The sequence below is a fragment of the Mytilus trossulus genome, chromosome 8 (assembly GCF_036588685.1).
Source record: "Mytilus trossulus isolate FHL-02 chromosome 8, PNRI_Mtr1.1.1.hap1, whole genome shotgun sequence".
NCBI classification, from domain to species: domain Eukaryota; kingdom Metazoa; phylum Mollusca; class Bivalvia; order Mytilida; family Mytilidae; genus Mytilus; species Mytilus trossulus.
The window spans coordinates 71,395,408-71,420,805 of NC_086380.1; the positions used below are offsets into that span (position 1 = coordinate 71,395,408).

The window sequence follows — 25,398 nt, forward strand, 5'->3', positions numbered from 1 at the left end:
ATGCAACAAGCATAACCCCGGGGGATTTTAATTTGATTTTAAAATTTAAAGAAGCAGGAAGTTTGTTTTAGTGCATGGAGCATGTTCAGTATTTGAGATAAGCTACATATAATGCAAAAGTTTGCGGCGACGTTCCAGAAAATGTTAGATTTTGTTTGGCCTGAAGTTAAGTCTGTTTACATAGTTTTTGAATTTATCGAAAACTAGGAGCTTGCAGCAAGCTTAACATTTGTTTGGCGAAAGGTTGTTGCTAGGGCGAACACTTGTGAATAACTGCAAAGATTGCCGCAAGTTTGCTGCAATCTTACATAAGGGAATCGATATGAGGAGTTTTGAAGGGCAATATCCGAGAAAATTAGTATATGTTAATATCAAACCTTTCATTTATGTATAGGAGTTTTTATTCACTTCTAATATTAAAGACCACTTTCAAAAAAATATATTTGTTAATTCTGATCCAAATTTATGTAGTTTTTTCCATTGAGATTTTTATATGTTATGATTCATAAACAATTCTGCAGATCATATATTCAAAACTGTTATAGAAAGGTTCGTAATTTGTTAAATCATGTTAATTATAATGGCGTGTTGCTTTAGTCTGAAATGTGACCTTTATTTATATATATATTGTTTGTTTAACATATGTTTAAAACATTCAGACTATTAAGTTTTTCTCTGTACTGAGCGTTCCTGGTTTATTTGAACTGTATTCTGTCACGTAATTCAAGCGGTGTTTCACATTGTCATATAAGCTGGGAGTTTGGATAGCAATACAACCAGGTTTAACTCGCATTGTTTTTCTTAAAATATCCTCTACCATCTCAGAGATGTGGTAGTTGTTATCAAATTGTCTGTTTCTATGTAGTTAGGCGTTTGTTTTTGTAGCAGTTCAGTGTTACTGGGTTTTGTTTTTTGTTTTTCCCCCTCTTACACCTGATATGTTTCGTCAGTTTTGGTTTGTGACCTGCAATTGTTTCAGTTAAACCGATTTATGACCATTAAACAGCGGTTTACTACCACTGCCTTTTTTTGTATAATGTTTATCTAAGATACATGGTCCTCATTGATAATTTAGTAAATAAACATATGATTTTTTTTCAGATGACACTAAATCTCTAATTGAGGAAGATTTAAGAGAGGATACATTTGTTACTACAAAAGCAGTGACAGAAAGCTTATCACTGCTACAAAAGAATGGAGTCTTGTTGATAACTGGCTGTGCAGGTATAGGAAAAAGTCGGATAGCTCGCCATGTTTTATATATGTATTATAATAGATATACATCATATTGATGTATCAAAATGAATACACTGGATGAGTGGGAAAATATGGTCAGTAGAGAAGATAATGTTGTGGTTTTATTTGATGACATTTTTGGTGAAACAAATTGTGTTTATAATAGAGAAAAGGATATACCAATTCTAGACAAGGTTCATGCATATGTATGGAAAGGAAACATTAAAGTTATCATAACAATTAGAGATACAGTCAAGCGTCGTTGTCAGGAGGTATTTGATAGTCATATGTTTGCAAATGTTTGCACCTGTCCTAAGTCAGGAATCTGTTGTACAGTAGTTGTCGTTTGTTTATGTAATATATACGTGTTTCTCGTTTCTCGTTTTGTTTATATAGATTAGACCGTTGGTTTTCCCGTTTGAATGGTTTTACACTAGTAATTTTGGGGCCCTTTATAGCTTGTTGTTCGGTGTGAGCCAAGGCTCCGTGTTGAAGGCCGTACTTTAACCTATAATGGTTTAATTTTTAAATTGTTATTTGGATGGAGAGTTGTCTCATTGGCACTCACACCACATCTTCCTATATCTATAGGTTATTTCAGTTTGGATGTATTGATTTAAGTTCAAAAAAATATAATCTTAGCTGGGAAGAGAAATTCACTGTTCTCGAAAAATACATGAACATTGTTCATCAATCGCACTTTGTAGGGAATGAAGGATTTGTCAACAGTAACGATATTACAATTTTAAAGAAGGATACGATCTGGAAAATAACTAATGGAAGTCCCGTCAAAGGGTTTCCATTAGCTGTATATCAATTTGTAAATAACGCCAAATATTTTAAGCTTGGAAGCAATTTTTTTGACAGGCCAACAGATGCTATGCTAGAAGAATTGAACGAAATAAGACGCAAGGGTGATGATAATCGGAAATATAAGATGCAATATGCCGTTATGGTCTATACGGCAATAAATGAAAACTGTATTAACCCTCAAGATAGATCAATAGTGAGAGAAATTAAAAATCTAGTTGAGGCAATATTTGGGGAATCTTTAAAAACAAACAAATGTCACATATCAGATGCAGTTGATGATCTAAAAGGAAGTTATTTAGTAAACACACCCAATGAAAAGTCATACAGATTCCACCATCAAACCCTACTGGAGAGTGTCATCTTATCTTTTGCCCAGATTGATGACGAACATATTAAAGATATCGTACCTCTACTAAACTGGTCATTTATTCTGAAAATGGTAAAACCAGATACCTACAATGAAAGAGAGGGAGAAGTTGTTTTGAAAATTCCTACTTCCAGTTATGAAATATTGGCATTTAAATTAGTGGATATATATAAAGCAGCTTTCAGTGATCAAATAGATGTTTCACAAGCTACTGTTCTAGATGGAATAATAAACACAGAAATATTCCAACAAGAATTTGATCTCATATTTCGTTATTTATTAAAAGCTGTGGAAGAGGAAGACAATAAGTATGAAGATACAAAATATCTATATGAATGTATATCGAGTGAAATCAGTACTATTGATAGTGTTGAACATATGAAGAGCACACCAGTTTTTCTCTGTAACCTACTTATGTCAGTAGCAAAGACGGAAGGACAGTTTGAGAAATATGACTTTATATTGCAAATGTTAAACCAAATATTCAAAAAGAGCAATGACTTTCGCACTATTGACTACATTAAAGGAACATGTGTTACATCTTTATATGAAATATGCTCAAATAAAGATGTCAGATGTGTTAAAACCACTTTGAATGTATTGAAAGAAAACAAAATACCTGTGTTTCTGGATCAAGCTATCAGTCTTAAAGTTATAAATTACCAATCGCATTTTCTTTTTTCAAATTATACTAATTGTACTTTTCTGACGTTTTGCATATGGAAGGCATACGAAGTACTTAATGTACCTGTATTGGAGTATTTACTGTCCTTGTACAATGAGATTCGATTCGATTTAAATTTATTTTTTAAATTCATTTATGGGACGGATTTAATGAAAACATGTTCACTTCTGTCTCATAAGCCTCTGAAATGGATGATTGAAAGATTTGAAGACCAGAAATTAGTGGAACTTGACATTATATTAAAAATCGCTTGCCAATACCATTTGTTTGATACAGTTGAGTATCTTGCATCGAGATGTGAGGCATTTGATGCAGTTTTATGCTTGAAGATATTTTTGCATTATTCTGATGACGATGATGCTGTAGAACAAAATGATGCTTTTGATTTTGATTCAAACTTGTTTTTCTTTCTTTTTTCAAAAATTGACAAAGCCCATCTAGAAATTCATTCCATTGTTATTTCAGTTTTACAGAAACCTGATGTCCCAGATGATGTCTGTGAAACACTACTTCCGGTTTGTACGAATAATGGAGAGCTGTTAAACATCGCTTGTGCAGAAGGGCTTTTCTATATCACCAAACTTATATTGGAAAAAAGTCAAAATGTTAGCATTCAGTCAGCTCTTATTTCAGCATGTATGAACAAACATGACTTTGATTTAAGAAATGATGTTAAAAAGTTGGAAATAGTGAAATACATTATTGACAAATATGGGTGTGAACAGTTTGATTTAAAAGCTGTATGTGAACAGGCATATCATTGCAGAAAGTTCAACATAATAGAATGGTTTGTTCAGAATATTGATATAAATCTTTTGAACGAGAATTGTTTTATAAATTTAGCACTAGGAAGCGAACAATCAGATTTGTTAGAATGCATTATGTTGCAAAAGATTGAAATAGCTAGTTTAGACAAAACAAAAGTTTTGAAATCATTAACTGAACATTGTACTGCCAGAAATTCTTCTAAAATACTTGAAATAGTAAGTAGTGTCTGGGATAGTACAGAGAATAAGACCGACATTAATATGGATGAAATAATAGAAACCGCATATCAAGGGAAATGTCTGGAGTTATTGATCTGGATTCATACAAACTGTTATCCACATGTAGCTATTGATGCTGACAAATTATTAATAACAGCATGTGTAAGTGAGAGGATTGACATAGCTAAATGGGTACTTGAAACTTTTGAACAAATACCATTGGACATCAATGCAGAGGATTTATTGATGCTACCAGATTTTACCAGTTGCCCAATGTACAAACACTTTATTAAATTTGAAACGATACATAGGATACACTGGGTGCTTGAAACATTTGAAATACAACCTTTTCACCTAAAAGAATTTGTGATGAAATTGATAAGTATTAACCATTTTGTTCAGTGGAATACTAAAGTTGCGTTCTTTGATTTGATTATTTCTTTAATTGAAGTATATGATTCTCTCTTGAGTTCAGAGGATATGGAAGAAATAATGACTGCAGCTCTTGAAAAAAAATATTTTAATATTGTGAACTGGTTTCTTGAATATAAGACCTCTTGCAGATTTGATAAACAAAATATTCTGAACAAAGCCTGTGGTTCTCATGATGCGCTTGCAACAATTATGATACTTACTAAAAGTTGCCATATTTTAGACATCAATCAAGCTTTCATTCAAGCGTGCATTCATGATAAATCACATAACTGTCAGAGTCTATTTGAACAAATGGGTCGCGATTCATTAGACACCGGTACAATTGTGAGTTTAGTACGTGATGAGAACGTTACTGATACTATCATGACATGGATTTTGAATAAACTTGCGCATGATCCAATTATAGTCAATGAAATTTTCATTTCTTCCTGCCAAAAAGGGAAATTTTATTTTGTGAAATATATATTTAAAAAATATGCCAACGAACAACTTGACATTGAGTCAGCTTTCAATGATGCGTGTTTGAATCCATACAATTATGAACGGGATCAGACCGAAAACCTCTGTGTTATAGATTTTCTATTTAGAAAACTACCAGATCAATTACCTAGTATATCGATTGTTCTAAATGGATTATTGGAGAAGCAGGATCTTGATGTTATACTTTACTTTCTAACGAAAGGATACCGCAGGAAGTTCAAAATAGACATGAAATATTTTCTTAATGAAGTTTGTAGATATGGACATTTTAAACTAGTACACTGGATTTTAGAAAATGTTGACCATACAGAACTGGATATTAAATCTGCATTTTATAACGCATGTACTACTAAGGATGTTTTGGTATTCGGAATTGAAATTACATTGTGTGTTTTTATTGAAGCACTATATACAGGATATATACGTGATTGAGGTGGATACAGTATTAAAATGCATAAATGAAACACCATCAGACTTCCCTCATCAATTTGTCGATGACTTAAATAACTGGCTGCTATACATAAAACGTTTGAGAGGGAACGATATTTGAATCTAGAATGCTGTTTTGAATTTATATGAAGATAATATCCAAAAAAAGTCAGAATAGTGTCCTTGTAAATGTTTTCTTGTTAGTGAATCCATTTGGCATTGAGTAATGTAAATGTTGCTGAAAAGACAAACAAAATATGATAGCAGTAGTTAACATCTCTTTTTGAAAGGAATCAAGATGTCGGCGCAATTTACATTCAATTTCTTTGTCTGTGGCCTAATCGGGAAAATCCGTTGGGTTAGAGGTAAAATAAATCTGCAAACTCCCTAGATTTGCAGAAATAACATAAACCACCAGACCCGTTTAATTGCATAAATACAAGATTCATTACTATGGTAAAAAGAGGTTATTCAAGGGAAAATATATCACTTTCCTGTTTTTGGGTCGAAGTGCAGATTAAAATGAATAATCTTTTCTATATATACAATCGTTTGAGACTTTTATTTTTCATTACATTTGTTTGAATAGTATTTTGAAAATGTTTTGATTCGTGTATTTGGAACTAATATGTGTTTTGTGCTACACATTTGATTTATGAATTTCAAAGTAGCATTCGGCACAAACATTTAGAAATCGAGATTGGAATAAACTGGTATTAAGACAGACCAAAAATGCGAAATTCTATCAATGAATGATCATAACCAGAGGAGGTGTTTCATGATGGTGCCGTGTGCAAAAAAACAACAAGTCACGTGATAATAATAACCGCCTACGTCCGCCATTGAACGAATCAGATTTGACAGAAGATCGATATTTTGATAAGCCAATGACAACGCTACAACTTGTAACAGGTGAGTGATTTTTGTGTAAACATAAACACATGGATCAACAAATCGTGTCAGTAAGATTTGATGAAGCAGGCTGAATTTCTAAAATAGGCGGCTATACAATGCGGACGGCGCAGCCGTTCGCGGCGACGAGCTTGCTCGTCGCGCTTACGGCCGGGGGTCTGGGGCCCGCTCAAGGGCCCCAGAAAATTTTTGGAAAATGGTGCAAAATCCTGCATTCTGGGGGTCTCCTAGACCCTTATTCAGATCCCTGAAAACATCACTTTTTAATGAAGATGATGTAAATGATTCATAAAAATTAGAAGGCTTGTGGTTTAATTTTATGTAAATTTTATCATATTGAAATTCGCATTTGATCCAGACCTAGAACTGCTGTTATGTTTGCAACTTACGTGATTAAATAAACATTTCTGTGCATTTTCCTGCAAGTTGACTGCTTGTGAATATGGTTGATCTGAGAGAATCCAAAGATTTGTTTGATTTATCACTTGAATTATTTAGTTTTAAGTGAAAATTATAATTCTGACATTGAGAACATCATTTATGTTTTAATACTTGTTAATTAATTGATTATAAAATGTTTCAAATGTCATTTGAATTTTTATTACAAAAACTCTGTATCTGAATCACTGTCACTCTCTGCCTCCCTGCAGGTTTTGGCTTCAATCAAAGATCTGACAATTTTGAGTTGTAACAATGTTTTTTCAATTTCTCTTTCATTAAGTTCAGGGTCATCATATGCATTTGGATTAGGTTCCAATTCAGAATTGTTGTCAGGCTTCTCATTATGAACTGTTGGTAGTTGTATTTGAACATTGTCAATAGGTGTAGCATGTGCTGAGGGTTTATTCATTTCCATTTCAACTGAAAGAAAGATAAAGTTGATATTAAAAACAAATAAACAGAATTGTATTTTGATAATTTAAGATTTAGTATGCCTGATATTATAATATATAATAATTAGTAATTGAATTACTGTAGAATACTTTTCTATCAAATTTAATGTCAAAACTTTGGGGGGGGGGGGGGGCGAGTTTGTCTCATGGCACTTACCACATCTTCTTAATTATAATATTTATATTTCAGGATGTACAAAACATAGATACAGGAGATCCAATAGTAGGGTTCATGATACATTGTGTATTACTAATATGATATTTCAAAAAGAATCAAATTTAACTTTTTTGCAAAATAAAGTGTGTCTTTTTGTTTTTTTGGTCCTGAAATTGATTGAACTTAACCATTTAAATGCTGGTTAACAAAAATACACACAGTCAATTACAAATGACATACCTTGTCCTTTGTTTTTTGATGGTAATTTTCTTCTGTTCTTTTCTCCAAGCCATAACTTAACAGAATCATTCACCACTTTGTCACATTCATGTGAACAAGTTTGTGGACCATTTATGGATATCATCATCAAACCATTTAGGACATCATTTTTAAGGCGATTTCTAAGATCAGTTTTTATTATCTTTACCTTTGAACAGCCTCTCTCAGGCCATGCGTTGCTAACTGGCACTGTTAAAACAATTTCTGCAATATTTGCTAAATGTGGACACACATGTTTATACTCATGTCTTTTCAAGACAATTTGCCTAAGACACCACTCAGTGGATGTACGCAACTGTGAATCGAGTTCACATTGCGAAGGAATGTCTGGTTTCATTTTAATTAAGTGGTATTTCAACAAATTCCATTCCGCTAAACATTCATCTATAGTTATATCCTCATCATTTGAATAAAAATGAGCGAAAATTGTTTCTATAGATGAAGCTCCATAATTCATGAACTCAGTACTCTTTTTATCTGGAATTATGACAGGATTAAAAATCCCTAAGGCACTTAATATTGCAACATCTGGAAAACGTTTAGAAATATTGTCAATCAAAGACTGCACATAGTTTTCTAGTGTGTGTTGTAAGTTGGTTTTGGTACCATCCTTTAATTCAAGGGCCAAAAGACCAAGTCTTCCATCAGACTGAATGTCTTTTTCAAGATTTTTGATTGGTGTAAGATTGTCAGAAATATGTTGGAGTTCTCCTTGGGCACACTCTAAGGTAGGTTGAATGGAACTGAAGTTGAAATAGCCTCGTTGGAAAATTTTACTCACTCTAGCTAAAACCGGTAAAATTTCTTTCAAAATGTAGACAATTCCTACAAAAATTGTGCAATTCATTCTTTTAAGTAATCCGTAAGCGGTGGCATCTGATTCGGAAATTGCACTCAGAGTTTGCACAACAGGAACTAATTCCTCCCAGACAGCTTGAATTGAAGCATCAAAGCTTAGCCAACGGGTTTTACAGGCTTTTTTCAAAATTTTACAGCATTTTTCCTCAATAGAAGTGTTAATTATAAGGTTACGATAATTCTGCAAATGTTTCAAAAAAAGTGCCATTTTTTTTGGTGAATAGTGGAACAACTTCCATAATTGTAACATTATTTGTTCCACATTGCCTATTGATTTAAGTTTAACATTGGTATCAGTACAAGCTAAAGCTAGTCTGTGGCATATGCAATGAACTGCAATTAGAGAGGAGTTCTCTTTCTTCAATTTTGAGGCCAGACCATCCTTTTTACCCACCATTACAGAAGCCCCATCAGTACACAAACCAGAAATCTTTTTAACATCCATTTGTAATTCGTTCAATTTCATGCAAAGCACATCAAATAGTGTTTGTGAATTGGCAGAATCAGAATTTTCCAATAAATTACAAATAAATAAAAAATCAGTGTTAACTTCATTGGAATCAGGATCCACGTATTGTACATAACAAATCATTTGTTCGATTGTTGCAACATCAGACATATCATCAATAAGTAAACCGTAGCTGGTTGCACTATGTAGTTTTTCTAGTAAATTATTTTGTACTGTGTCAGATAATTTCAATAATATGTCTCGACGAGATTGTACAGATCTATGGGTAAAATATTTCAGATCATTCAATCCAATATGCTCAATAAATTTTAAAAATTGAACAATTTTGCAATTTGCTATTGATTCCTTTGCAAGAAAGAAGAAGGAATAAAAAACTTGGTAAAGGATTTCCTGATTGACAGATTCTTTATGTTCAATTTCCTTTTGAAAGACAGATACTCTATTGAGAACTTCAGATGATTTGGCGTCCTGGTGTTTTTGACATTTTATATGATCATATAAAGTTCCCTTTCTAAAACGTTTACTTGCTTCTTGTGAAAACACACTGGATTTATTTCTAGGATTTTTCATATCATGTTTTTTACACAGAATACAGTATAAACCATCACCTTCAATAAAAGTGAAATTCCAAAGCCTAGTTGTTTGACAATATGATAGTTTATTGCTATTTAGCCAGGAATGATCAAATTTTTCTTTAAGTGTTGATTGTCTTCTTTTTTCCTCAGTGCTAAAAGAAGAACATCCACGGGAGTTGCACAATGAATAATTGTGAATTTTACTAATATCTATGTTTGGAAATTGTTGTTCTATCAGTAATTTGTGAGCCTCTGGCGATAAAGCATTTGAAGACAAATTTAAACTTGAAACATTATCAGGAGCTGACAATGAACTGCATGTACTCTGTCTAGTGGTACTGTTTGTCACATTTACAACATTTTCATTTATGTCAAATTCTTCTGTTACATCAGTTGGTGGACCTACAAGAGAAGTTGAATTATCACAATTTAAGCCTGAATATCTTTTATAACATTCAAAACAAGACCTTGTAAATTTTCATTATTGAAGGAGTTTAAATGGTTATACGTACTGTACATTGTCATTCAATTTATAGTAAATCTTGCTGTGAAAAATCAAAGAAGCAAATTCCAACCATGTTATGATATCATGAGTCGACTGATAATTTATATCCAAATTATTTAGCTGAAATATAAAGGCACTTTTAATTGGTAAAGTAGTTAACCCTAGATTAAAGAAATAACAGCAAAAAAAAAGACACCAGAAACTATTTATTAAGCCATTAAAGCCGGTGCCATTTAAATAATAAGTCAGGAAACTGTCGTGGGTCATTGACTCAAATCATACAATCTGTCTTTGCAAACTGAAATTTGTAATAAATTATGTCAAGATTAAGGGAGCTACCAATTGACGTTTAGGGTGTGGGGTATTTAAAACAATATTGGGGTTAAAAACGGCAGGACATAAATCCCCGGGCCCCCTATTATATAAAAATCAAACGGTACCTCCGCAAGTTAATGCTATCAGAACACAAGATACACAATTCTCTTTTTGTCATTTATTCTGACTGAAATAACATTTATTTTATTAATAATAATAGCTACTGTACAAACTGTTGGTTTTGTTTTTACAACCGCCGTAGTCCGAGAAAAATAATCTCGGACTACAACCGCCGGTCCCCCTTTTTTTATAGAAATGAAAAATAATGTCAGTTTTGGTTGAAAGCTTCAATGAGAGTTTGTACCTAAAGATTGGACTACCCCTAAACTCACCCTTTTGCATCTTTGCAGAACTTTCTTCTGTAGGATCACTATCCTCTCCGGCTTGCCGTTTCCTAAAAAAACTTCGTATGTCCATGATTGCACGACAATGTTTACCAAATTGAGACATGCGCGCGCATACGATTTTATAAATAGCAACTCGGTTACAGTTTTATATACGGAAGGGGATTTTCCTAAATTTGCAGCTTCTGTTTATAGTTAAAGCTGATAATTAGAATAAAAGAATTATTTTTTCAATAATATAATATTGTTATTATCAATTTATTTTTTTTACGCATTCAAAAATAGCCGGCAAGGAAAGGACAATAACCGGCGAAAATCGCCGGCTGCCGGCTTTTAACGACATCACTGTAAATAAAGCTTTCTATGTTGTGTCATATGTACTATTGTTTTTTCTGTTTGTCTTTTTCATTTTTAGCCATGGCGTTTTCAGTTTGTTTTAGATTTAAGAGTTTGACAGTCCCTTTAATTTGGTATCTTTCGTCCCTCTTTTATGCAATACATGATAAGGCTGATTACTACATGTACATGTATATCTTTGGCTCCAATCATTCATCATTGACATGTCACAATGTGGAGTATTCTTAAAAAAATTGTGAGTACCAAAGTACCAAAAATGGGAGACTCCCAGACTCCAGGTGATTTTTTTTTACATACATAATATATTTCATTATCTGCTTTTTTTTTAAATTGACGGTGCAATATTTATCATAGGGACCATAGGCAGATAGATGCACACACCCTTTTGCGGGGAAAAATTTGATTGGGCCAAGTTATATAATATATGTGTTTCCTATTTACTATCATATCAGGATTTAATACATCAAAGAAAAAAGTGTAGGTAGGTAGTGATTTTTTTATTGTACATTTAACAGGCTATTATTTGAACTTGGAATTATTTTTAATTATGGAATTTGCCTAATTTCTTGTGTTTAAATATAAAATCTTAATAAATTCCATGTTTATTTGGTATTATGATCATTTGAGCAGTTCATAACATTTTCCATACAATGTATTTTGGTTGGATAGTGTTGTGTGCGGCACAGTACATTCTATTGAAAATATAATATTTTCTTTATAATAGAAAGTGTTGTGCGCAGCACAGAACATTTCAGTATAGAATAAACATGGAATTTATAAAAAAAAAATGAATAACAAGAAATCAAGCAAATTCCATAATTAAAAATAATTCCAAGTTCAAAAAGTTTTATTACATTAAGTCTTCACATGCAGTGATATAATTGGTTTTTTTTCAAAACTACCTTGGCCCTTTTTTATTAGGAAAATGTGCGTCATTTTTATCAAATTGGGAAATTTATAATAAACCATAAATTTTACTCTCCAGTAATTTAGTTAGTCAAGCAATATCACTGACATGATAGGACAAAAATTCTTCAAAAGTCAGTGGGATCCCCTTATGGAAAGTTCTGGATCTACTAAAGCGGACTTGACTAGATATACATGAGGGGGGATAGGGCCTTTAACCGGACTCTGGGATCAGGTGTTTATAAGCTCGGGATATCGGGATCTGGGAATTCTTTATTCCAATTTCAGGACCTCTGGATTTCGTAATTTTAAGCCAGGGATTTTGGGATCAGCACCCCTCCTATCCCCCCTCATACAGGTAGCCATATGATACACAGAGTTGACTTAATCTTCCAAGCACATTTAACAAAAAAAATGTTTAAAAATAAAATGTTTGCACTTACTATCCAACACCAACAAGGTGAATTAGTTAGTTATTGTTAATTACACGTAGACTATTAACTGGCTTTGTGTATGGCCTTCAGTTCATGGCCAGTCCCTACGATTTTGTACTTTTTTTTACATTGAGCCTTGAGCAGTTGAGGTACTTTTGATAGAAGGATAAATCGGGTTTCAAAGAAAATAAATTGTTTCCTAATAATTCACTTCCTTGATATTTTTAAAACTTGGTAAGGAAAACTAAAATACCTTAAAATCACAAGAATTTTTGACAACTAGCAAGGCTGGTGACGTTTTGTTGCTGAGTGTTGACTCCAGTAATCCGTCGTCTGCAAACAGAATGCAACGTCTCACTTGGGTTTTGTCTGATGGAGCTACGTGTCCTACACGTACATTAACTTTAATACTTGGACAATCTCTCATTGCTACACTAAAAATATTCTTCTCAATGCAAAAAAGCCAAATTCCAGATGAATCTATCCAAGCGCTTGTAGTTGTTGATACTTCGACGGCCATTTTTCAACTGACAAACCGACTTCCGGCGATCGATAATATAGTTTGAATATGCGTGCCGTGTGCAAAACGAAACACCTCCTCTGGATCATAACTATGTATTTCATATTTATTTTAACTTCAAAAACAATTCTTCACTCATTTCATATATGTTTTAATAAAATACATATTACTCTATCTATGTGTATGCATATTTCATCTATATATATATGTCAATTCCTAATATATGTGTCAATAAACTCCAGTCAAATTTGTATGTGCTTATCCAATTCTTGCCATTTGAATATTAATCATAAATATCTATATAATTGGTTGCTGCGTGTAAATGGGAGAACACTACCCTTATATTCAATCAGGTGGGGCTTCTTTTTATTCAGCTCTGAACACAATATCAAAGATTATTAGATACTGATTAAAGGGAAATAATCCTTACATATTTATTGATTGTCTCCAATATGAACTCTTTCTTACTTGTGCATGTAATAATTATTCAGTGTGTTATTGTGTTGTTTATTATTATTTCATTGTTATAACAACAATCATTGTAATCATTGTATGAAATTATACACCACAAAGTAATCTATTCTATTATAATCTATACGGATGATTCAATTTTTGTATAACATGAAATAAATCAAATCCGAACCTTCTTTTTATCATTTTAAGTTCATCTTGCTGGAAAGAAAAGTATCTTCTTCCATCACTTTGCGTCCGTTGCCCGTAAATCTTTATTTTAAAAATCCTAACATAGATGTTAACCAAATTTTGTCTGCTTCATCCATAAGACGGTTTTTGATTTTTCACCAGGTTGATCAATGTCGTTCTCTTCCCCGGAACATGCTGAATATGACAAATCGTATACAGACGTATTGCAGGATTTGTTTTTACATAAGTATTGTTAGCACGACGCCTGCCACATGTTGAGCAGGATCGACGGACCGTTCTGTAATACCTGAGATAAACCCTGGTCTAATTTGTGATGTGGTTTGTTTTGCTCCGTCTTTTTTTCTATGTTATGTTTTTATACTTTTATTTGTATTCTTATCATTTTCTCTACTTTTGCAATAGAGTTGTCAGTTTATCATCTATACGTTAGAGCTATTGTTTGTGTTTGCGTAAAGCTTTATTTTATGAGTTAGAAAGTCCCTTGTGTATATTTTGTCTTTCTTAATCAACCGACATGGTCGCCTTGTATAAAAATTAAACATAAAAATTGCAGTTTTACCTAATCGAAAAATATCTGAGAAGTTTAAAATGGTCAACACAAAAAGTAACATCCCCCCTGACATTTGGAGAAAAAATTAACGAGTCTTTTTGAGTTATATTAATCCCTCAAATATCCAGTGTTTTCTTTATATTTTTAACAGTAATTGGTTGTTATAGTAAAAAATAAAATGTTGAAAGTGTAAATTGCGAAAGTATTAGTACGACAAGATATAAGGTTATCATTGTGAAAGTTCATTTAAAAAAAAGACGTGTAGTCCTTACAGTATGCTATATTGCCTTTAACTGCGTCCTACTACAGTCACTCAGAGCGACAGGGGGGCATTGTTGACTTTTGGGATTTATATATACGTCTATAGTCAACAATAAAGGATATTGCTTTCATTACGCTGCGCTACAGTTACGTAAAGCGAGGGCTCCATTATGGATTACTGACCAAAATATTTTTCAAGAAAAACGTCTATACCTCACAGTGAGAGACATTGAGTTTGATTGCATCTTGCTACAGCTCCTGACCTTGAAAGATTAATGGTGGAATATTTCTTTTTAAATCTCTACTGAGAGATTGAATATGATTATGTCTTGCTACATTTACAGATTTTTTTGACATATAGCTCTTCAATGGTTTCGGTACTTACACATCTTCGGATTTCAAATGTTTGGCTTTGAGCGCAAGAAATTAATAACGTGTTGTTTCAATATTTTACAGACTGTGTAAATGACTATTAAAAATAGGGTAAATGATTGACACATTTTATTTTAAAAAGGTCTATAACTTACATTAATATAAAGTGCCTGTAATTTCGTCATGCTACTCTTGAGAAGCCCATTGTTGAGTATTTTTCTACAGGAAGATATTATTTTGTTTGTATCTTCGCTTCATTGTCTTAGGTCCATGATGGACTATTATAAAGGTAGAAAAGGCACCTTTAAAGGGAACAAACTGCATTCGATAAGACTTTATACAGATACCAATTTGGAGGTGGTGATGTTGATTTTTTTTAGCTCACCTGGCCCATAGGGCCAAGTGAGCTTTTCCAATCACTTTGCGTCCGGCGTCCGTAGTCGTCGTCGTCGTCCGTCGTCGTTAGCTTTTACAAAAATTTTCTCCTCTGAAACTACTGGGCCACATTAAACCAAACTTGTCCACAATCATCTTTGGAGTATCTAGTTTAAAAAATGTGTGGCGTGACCCGGTCAACCAACCAAGATGGCCGCCACGGCTAAAAATAGAACATAGGGGTAAATGCAGTTTTTTGCAAAAACCAAATCATTTAGAGCTAATCTGTATGAGGTATAATTGTTTATCAGGTCAGGATCTATCTGCCCTGAAATTTTCAGGCGAATTGGACAACCCTTTGTTGGGTTGCTGCCCCTGAATTGGTAATTTTAAGGAAATTTTGCTGTTTTTGGTTATTATCTTGAATATTATTATAGATAGAGATAGACTGTAAACAGCAATAGCAAAGTAGGATTTACAAATAAATCAACATGACCGAAATGGTCAGGTGACCCCTTTAGGAGTTATTGCCCTTTATAGTAAATTTTTAAACATTTTTCGTAAATCTTAGTTATCTTTTACAAAAATCTTCTTCTCTGAAACTAATGGGCCAAATTAATCCAAACTTGGCAACAATCATCTTTGGGATATCTAGTTCAAAAATGTGATCGGTGACCCGGCCATCCAATCAAGATGGCCGCCACAGCTAAAAATAGAACATAGGGCTAAAATGCAGTTTTTGGCTTATAACTCAAAAACCAAAGCATTTAGAGTAAATCTGACATTAGGTAAAATTGTTTTTGAAATCAAGATATATCTGCCCTGTAATTTTCTGATGAATCTGACAACCCGTTGTTGGGTCGTTGCCCCTGAATTGGTAATTTTAAGGACATTTTGCTGTATTTGGTTATTATCTTGAATATCATTATAGATAAAGATAAACTGTAAACAGCAATAATGTTCAGCAAAGTAAGATTTACAAATAAGTCAGCATGACCGAAATGGTCAATTGACCCCCTAAGGAGTTATTGTCCTTTATAGTCAACTTTTAACATTTTTCATAAAATTTGTAAATTTTTATTAACATTTTCCACTGAAACTACTGGGACAAGTTCATTATAGATAGAAATAATTGTAAGCAACAAGACTGTTTATTAAATTAAGATTTACAAACACATCACCATTACCAAAACACAATTTTTTGTCATGAATCCATCTGCTTCTTTAGTTTTATATTCACATAGACCAAGGTGAGCGACACAGGAGCCTCTAGTTTTATTAAAGAAAGTATCTTCATCTTCAGTACAAGATATAGCCTTTGATTGTTCCTTGCTTTTGTTTTCTATAAATACAAACAATTTTTTTTCAGCAAAAGAGGACCCGACCACCCCCCCCCCCCCCCCCCCCCCCATTCCCCCCCTGGATCCGCATGTGAAACATTTTCTATTTAGTACGCTTTGAATTAGGTTGTATCGCTCTATATTTATTATTTTCAAATAAGAATATTGTATTGTTACAACCGTGCAAAAGAATGAAGAATATCAATTCCTTCGATATTCAATTGAAAAATATAACACTCAATATAGTCATACTGTTGTAATTGTGTAATTGATTGTGTCTTTGTTAAAAATTGCCGAGCCTTGCACTTTGTATATTCGTATGTCTTTTGTATACAAGTCTTAGTGACAACCAAATATTTGGATTCTAAAACGCAATGAATTGATTTAATATTTTTAAATTGATTTGTATTGTCCTTACAATAAAACTATTTAAACGCTCAATAGAGTGCATCATTACGTATAAGCTGATAATTTAAATTTGTTATTGAGGGTCTGGATAGGGTTTATAGAATACTAAATAAAGGGTCTATACTGCTGAAAAAATTATTAAAATAAAGAATAGAGACAAATAAAATGAGAAAAGCAAACATAGAAGAATAAAATAGAAAAAAAAATAACCTGAAAAAAAATAAAGAAATAGAGAACCCCAATCAGGACCCTCACTAATATAGTGTATACCAAACGGTAATAACGGAGGTAATAACCTTAACAGAACATATTCAAAAATCGAAAGTAGGAATAACCGAAGCAACTGCATTGAGCATAAACAGGTAAAAACATTTAAGAGGCATACCAAAGAAAAAGAGGAAAGGCAAAATATTGTGTTTTGAAAGAACGAGTTCTTTCTTTTTAAAGGTAAATTACGCTTTTATTTGAGCACCAGGCATCATAAAATAAACGTGTGTAAAATGTCTTGCATATAAAAAGACAGCCCATTGAAGTCATTTTTAGTTTTAGTTAAACTACCCTCCTTTTAAGAGTAGACTAGTCCGACAGATAACCAGTCTATCTGTCTGTAGAACTAGAAGACTTAGTCTTAGAAGCTTGATTTTTTAATTAGTTGTTAATGGCTTTGAACTAGCTGTCAGATAACTGCGAGTACTCTCAGATCTGTTCATTGTGTCTTTTTGTGTCGGGATGTGTAAGTACCCGGCCACGTCCACTTTTATTTTTTGTCTATCTGATGAGTTAAGCCTTTTTCAACTGATTTTTATAGTTCGTTCTTATGTTGTACTGTTATACCACTGTCCCAGGTTAGTGGAGGGTTGGGATCGCGCTAACATGTTTAACCCCGCCACCTTATTTATGTATGTGCCTGTCCCAAGTCAGGAGCTTGTAATTCAGTGGTTGTCGTTTGTTTATGTGTTACATATTTGTGTTTCGTTCATTTGTTTACATAAATAAGGCTGTTAGTTTTCTCGCTTGAACTATTTTGCATTGTCTTATCGGGGCCTTTTATAGCTGACTATATGCGGTATGGGCTTTGCTCATTGTTGAAGGCCGTACTGTGACCTATAATTGTTAATGTTTGTGTCATTTTGGTCTTTTGTGGATAGTTGTCTCATTGGCAATCATACCTCATCTTCTTTTTTATATTAGGTTACTACGGAAGGTAGTATATATTTATTTAATATTGATTCCCGGTTCACCAAACAAGCAAGCTTACCAAATATACTACCTTTACACACTAAATGCAATCGGCTTTAATGAACAACAATGAATGTACATGTAGTTAAGTTTCTTGAATTTCTATCTAGTGACGACATTTTATTTTTAACTTACCATACCATATTTATTAGTTTCGAAGGTTGTTTAAGTAATTGAATGAATTTAAGCCTAATTTCGTCTATTCTTTATTTTATGCCTTTTATTCTGTATTATGTACGCCTAAAGCAGACTGTCATATGGGACAACATCCCTAATGCGCCTCGAAATGAGGAACTCAAAAGTCACGTGTAAAGAAAAAAACTCTTTGTAGGAATATTGGACATGTTTCTATTTTTAACAAATGACTGAACTTAATTATTTGTAGTGATTAGGAAAGTAGAGGAACATAGAATAAATGTGTAAAAACTATGGAGCTATTGAATGTGTTCAAATTATTAAATTTTCAAAGAACTTATTGTGTTAAAAAGGGGATATTTTACCACAAGGAACCGCATCATAAAAGGATGTTCGGGGTTTGCTAATTTACGGAACAAGTAATCTCACTTCGTACCCCGAAAATTTAACCACATATGTGAAAATGTCGCAGCTTCAAAACGAGCTATCATACATATCCAAGTTTGTGATATGGACTGAGCTACCGAAAAAAAACGTTACCATTACCGCCTATGTAAAAACAATTAAAGATGTTGACCCATATATATAAACCCTCCTCTGCTATGCGGAAAATTGAAAACGGAGAGTCTGTAATCAAATGTCAAAATCTAACGCTCTATACAATAAACGAGTTGATAATAATTGTCATATTCCTGATATGGTACATGCATATTCTTATGTAGAAAATAGTGGATTGAACTTAATTTGATAGGTAACTTATTAAAAAAAAAAACCTCTCACATGTATTTGACAGTCAAATCACATTCTGCAACATTAGTTTGCTCTTTGGTAACAGGTAAACTGTTGAGGATTTAAATTACCTTTATACATCTCGTATTTCAGTACATTTTGAATTTTTGAATTGTATTTACATGGAGTATGTCCCAAAATCAGGGTGGGTGGGATTTCTAAAGTTGGAACTAAAAAGAGGTTTTGCTTTTAAAACATTTAAGTAATATATAATGTGTATTTTTGTAGAACTAGCAAAGATTAATGGCAACATTATATAGCAAAACCGTTTTGTAAAATGCATTCTACAAAAAGGACATTTTATTCTTTATATCCTATTGACCTCTAAGTCGAGGTCGAGTTATAACCCTGTAATAATAACGAAAATACAGACCTCACAGGTAAATTCAAAATGAAAAGTAAAAAGCAAACATACACACTAGGTTAACATGGCAAAAATTAGGTTACATTAGTCAAAAATGAAAAACAAGCATACACATATGACCTAAGCACACTATCACGATGTCGGGATGTATAAATACAGAACCACGCCAAAAGTAATCACTAAAAATAGACTAAAAAGCTTGCAATGTTTTTACCGATTTTAGAGGGTCTTGCAGTAAAAATATAAGATAGGGAAACTGTAAATATACAATTTCCTTAATGATGACCTATGTGTAGACCTTCTTCAAATAATATTTTATCAAAATATACAATTACGTTAATGATGACTTTTGTGTAGACCTTATTTTAATAGGTATTTATCAAAATAATGTCTAAACATAGGTCAACATGATAGAAATTGTCCACCAATTCCTTTTTTCTGATTTTTACCTCAGCATCCAGTGTTTTTTAAAAGTAATAGGAAACAGAGAGAGAAATTTAAAAAGTAAAAGAAAAAATGTCTACAAATAAACAGCATTGCCAAGTTCTTAGATTCCTAATTAGGTGTTTGTTGCCTTATCACAATCCGTTACAGTATGTCAGTATCATGTTTACAGTGTTAGCCTTACCAGGTCCGATATTCGTAATTTTATAATTGATTTTGTATGATATAATTGGCGTAATCACTCTTAATATGAGTTTAATAATGCATTCTGTAGACATGGTAGAATCAGGAATATGACAGTTGTTTTCCATTTGTTTGGTATATGTTTAATTTTTATTTTACCATTGATTACGGACTTTCTGTTCTGATATTTTGTCGGATTGTGTTATTTCATTTTTCACTTTGTGAAATGTTATATTGTAAGTACAGCATCGCGCTTTATCTTGAAAAAGATATAACAAAAACATGTGTAGGCTTTTCATGGATAATTCAAATTTTGAATGCTCCTTATATGAAATGAAATAAAATATATAATACCTAAAATTTTAATTGTAGTCGTTTTCATTGCAGATTTATAGGCGGTAGACAGAATGTAACTTGATATTTGACATCGGTGTGGCTAAAGTGCTGTCAGAGGACAGCTATGTAGCCAGTTATGTTAATATAAAGAGAACAAAGATACAAAGTTAAGGCAATACAACTACTTGAGGAATCGACATGAGTCTATCAGAAGAAGAGTCATTCTTCCTAAGATTTTACTACCTGAATTTGAAGGTTGCTACAAAGGCTGTCAGATCTTATTTCGATTCGATCCATCCACCAGCAGGACTTGTCAATGAACTTGCAAGTAACTCTGTAACTTTGAAAGGACTTCGGTTCATAACAACACCTCAAATTCAAACATTATACCCAAGTTCTGGTAAGTTGACATTTCGTTGATTATCTTTGGTGATAACCCACCAAAAAGAATAAAAAATATGTTGGGGTAGCCTATAGTCGTCAAAAATACCATTTTATTTGGTAAAGTTCTGATACAGAGACAAACAGAGTACACGTACATTGACAGTAATGTAAGGACTCACGGTAATACATGAAATATTTGCCACTGGATGTAAGACAGACAAACATAAGTACATCAGTCAAAGGTGGAATTACACAAATAATGGCCTGACCTATAATGATTTTTGTTTTGATAAACTAATATAGTAAACATAGCTTATATCACTGTTTAATTCTGAGAAGTGAATAGAAAAAAATTAAATTACCACAGTTACTTTATATTTACACTAAACATAATTTATTATATAATTATCTGTTACAGCAAGTAGTGTCAAATCAGACGACTTTGATACAACATTAATAGTTTGCCTTTTACGAAACATGAAACCACGTGAGATTGCCCCTATAACAGGTTGGGATAACTTACCACACCCAGGTGATACCAGTATAGGTGCAGACCTAGCCAGAGTTAAGTGGTACAGGAACATGTTAGCTCATCACGACGATGGAAAATTAACTCCGACAGAATTCAGTATGGGCTGGGGAGACCTAGAATGTGTAGGTATCAAAGTTTTGATAACTAACTAATAGCTACATGGATAGCAAACAAAGTTTATTTGAGGGAAAAAGGTATACGAATCAACCGTTCTTGGCTGGCTGTCCATCTGTTAATGAGACTTGTCCATTACATACAAATGCAATAATTAATGACTAATAATTGTAGAATTGTATACAGTGTACAAGATGTTTTTGATTTAGAATCAATTTGCGTTTTAATTCCCCGAGGGTATCATCAGCCCAGTAGTCAGTATTTCTGTGCTGACATGAATTATCATTGATATGGTCAAATTTATAAATTAACTGTTTACAAACTTTAGAATTTTTGAAAAACTAGGGCTTTTCTACTTCAGGAATAGATAACCTTAGCTTTTTTAGGAATTTTTGTCCTCAGTGCACTCCACTTCGTACTTTATTTGGCCTTTTTAACTTTTTGGAATTCGAGCGTCACTGATGAGTCTTTTGAAGACGAAACACGCGTCTGGCGTAATTACCCCCAAAAAAATGCCAATATATGGCAGACATTTATTATTGCTAATGTTGAACAATAAACAAAACTTCGAGATTAATTATTGCAATTTTAGAAAGCTTTACTCAATAAATAATACATAAACTCTGCGTAAAAACCTTTAGGAATCGTAAGTGACCTCATTAAACTTTCGTCATATCTATCCACAAACATGACAAATTCTACAAAAATATGAAGAATCAACAGTATCCGGTTTTTTTTTATAATTTACTAGAACTACAATTCAGGTTATGATTTAAACATCAAGAACTTGCGAATTGTTTGTTGACTTGTTAACGTACTTTTACTATGTTATAATAATTTAGTTTTCTTATTTATAGGCCATTGGACGTCTTGGCCGACCATCACTTTTGAGTGAAGCACAATCTGCACAACACATTGTCTTGGACAAATCACTATTAGATATTTTAAACTCGCTTCACAACCTTCAGATGTCACAAGTGGAGCACACTAGCATGTTAAATAATCTCCAATCAGCAATTAACATCCAAACGAATATACAAGTAGAGCAGGATATTAAGAATCAACAGCTTAACGATTCTCTTCAGCAAGGGGAAGTAAATGCACAAAAACTTGCAACTGAAATTTCTGATATCCAAAGAACAAAAGAGGTTTGTATAGAAAAGATTGAAAAATGTAGGAAAGAAATTGAAACAATTCAAAAAAAGGTTACGAAAAATGAGAAACTCTTGGATAATTTTACACTGAAGTTATCAAGAATAGAATGTAAATATGACATCAAGTTTAATGACATTGATGTACGGCTGAAAGAACAGGATGGACAGTTGGCTGAACAAGGTGCACATATGACAAAGCTGGATGAACAGGTGACAAAGCAGGATGAACAGATGACAAAGCAATATGAAACACTGGCGAAGCAGGATGAACAGATGGTTAAGCAATGTGAAACAATTGCCAAGCAAAATGAAAGGATGGCAACAGGTTTAAAAGACATTGATGATATAAAGATAACACAATCTGTTACTGATTATTCTTCAGGTAAGACTCTTTTCTCGAACAATTATATTGGACAGAACAATCGTCGCGTTGTGTCAATGATAAACATTTTGATCACGACGATGTAGATATTATACTGTTGGGAGTAGTAATAGTGATTTATCATAGATGCACATTCTCCACTGTAGTGTTAAAAAACGTTGCAATGCTGTGCCAATGATAATAACATTTTGCTCTATATTATGTACACATGATATAGTTCGTTAACTACTATAACTACTATAACTTCTATATGTGTCAAGAGTAAACAAATTCTGTCCCTAGGGCTAAAAAAGTATACATTGGTTACAGCAATGATGATGATGTGTCAACGAGTAACACTGCTTGCTCTCGGAGCTGGTAGAAATAAAATGTGAGGAACAATTTCATACTACAGTAAATAATAAATAAACATATCCTACTCTCTGTTGTGTTCCAATGAATCTGTAACTAAAATACCATTTATTGTATATCAAACTTGTATGAACACGCCCGTTTAAAAAAACAGTAACCTTCTATTATTACGAACGATTGCCTTCCTTCTTCAAACACATCATGTTGTACGATATGTTCACAATCTTAACATAAATATATATCTTGGTTTTGCAACAAGTTTGTGAAATTATGATATACAAATGTATGTTTATCATAATCTTGAAATGAGTTGAGTGATTTTTTTTTCAATTTATTGGAATTTGTCGGCGATAGTGGAGAATTCAACAAAGAATGTTAAAATATGAAAACCATGAGAAAGTCCATTTCAAGTTTGTCATAACACAATATTTGATTAAAAACTGAAAATCAAATAATTTTTTGCAACATTTCCTTTATGATTTGAAAATACTTATTTTTACAAAACTTATTAATTCAGAGAGGTTATGTCAAAATGTTGACTCATTTCAAACACTGGAAATTTTTACTGCGTAATAATAATAGAGGTGGTGAAGTTTTATTGTTGCATATATTTACACAAACACTTATCATGATGTGACAAGGATAAACTTTCTATTTTCTATAGCCTGTACCCGACATTCTGTTAAGAACAATTATCAGATGTGTCAAGGACCAACACATCTGTTATTTGTACTATACACAATAAATCATATAATAATGCATATAATGTGTCACAAATAAATACATTTTACCTGTTGTACTGCACACATTATATTTTTTCGGATCAGTTATCAATTTGTATCAAAAGACAAAAAAATATTCGAATCTTCTTAATTAGTGTGTAAATCTCATTTTAATTGTCTATACTCAAATCAATAGATACATGTAGTAAACACGTTATTAATTACAAAACTCTTGAATATTTTCAGAAGGAAAAAAACGTAAAAGACTCGAGGGTAACTATTTCCCTTTAAACGTTATCAATTATTTTCTGTCAGTCATTTGTTTGTTAATCATTTTTTACAACATTTAAAACTGACTTTGACGTTATCTGCCTAATATCAATAGTTTAACAATTCTATGAGAATGACACCATTATTTTCTGCCAACTGGTTCCTTCAAAAACGTATTTGGACAAGACATGTATCGATGTCACAAAAAAATATAACATTTAAATAAGCACATGTTTATGAGCCAAGACTCCGTGTTGAAGGCCTTATTTTGACCAATAATGGTTTGCTTTTATAAATTTGTTTGGTGGATAGTTGTCTCAATGACACTCATACTGCATCTTCTTATATCTAGTTAGATTGGCGCAAACCATTACACTTCTAAATATCATTAACAATACTGTTCTCGAAGTTCCTACATCAATCTTAGTACAACTTTGACACTAATAGTTTGATATATGAATTCAGAGATTTGTATTCTTTTGATCAAGCTCTAATTTCTGCAAATGACGTCTCTCTTCTTGATCACTGTTTGAAACATGCGTTCATCAATGGAAATCTTTCTGATAGACGTTGTGTTATAAAGAGGAAAATTTGCGGAATACAGGCGATGGTAGTTTAACTTTTTACAATCGCTTAAATTGATTTAGAAAAGATGACAAAGGGAAACAAACTATAGTCGAGCAAATTGCACAAATTCCAAGAGTGGCGAGACCCGGTGTGTTGAATGCGAATTCTTGTACAGTAAAAATGTCACAATTGATAAACTGATAAATCAGACGACTATATACTGGTATAGATCTAAAGAATTAAGACCGTGCAAACATGGTTCTAAAGAGCTGATGGCAATCATCTGCTAATTGTATTGTTTTTTTTTGTATTCTTGTCTTTATATTTTGCTAGTGTGTCTGTCTAAATGCCGTTTTGTGCTTCTTTGTTACACAGGTCAGGACCACTACCGTATATGGAAATGCATAAATTAGCATACTTATGTTCTCGCACATGTAATTGTTTATTT

General features: G+C 32.7%; 1 protein-coding gene across 1 annotated transcript; it reads right to left on the reverse strand.

Moving 5' to 3' along the window:
* Positions 1–6,393: 6,393 nt before the first annotated feature.
* LOC134681365 (zinc finger protein 862-like) lies at positions 6,394–11,114 on the reverse strand. Its single transcript, XM_063540964.1, has 3 exons — positions 10,787–11,114; positions 7,634–9,976; positions 6,394–7,204 (listed from the first exon to the last, which is right to left on the reverse strand). Exons 1-3 carry the CDS (start codon positions 10,902–10,904, stop codon positions 6,945–6,947), a joined length of 2,721 nt encoding a protein of 906 aa, XP_063397034.1. The 5' UTR covers positions 10,905–11,114; the 3' UTR covers positions 6,394–6,944.
* Positions 11,115–25,398: the final 14,284 nt, after the last annotated feature.

Excerpts from the sequence above, each read along its gene's own strand:
- LOC134681365 (XM_063540964.1), bottom strand. The coding sequence starts at position 10,904 with ATGTCTCAATTTGGTAAACATTGTCGTGCAATCATGGACATACGAAGT. Across the intron at positions 9,977-10,786 it reads TTCTGCAAAGATGCAAAAGG|GTCCACCAACTGATGTAACA; the intron begins GTGAGTTTAGGG and ends CTTCTCTTGTAG. Across the intron at positions 7,205-7,633 it reads ATCAAAAAACAAAGGACAAG|TTGAAATGGAAATGAATAAA; the intron begins GTATGTCATTTG and ends TCTTTCTTTCAG.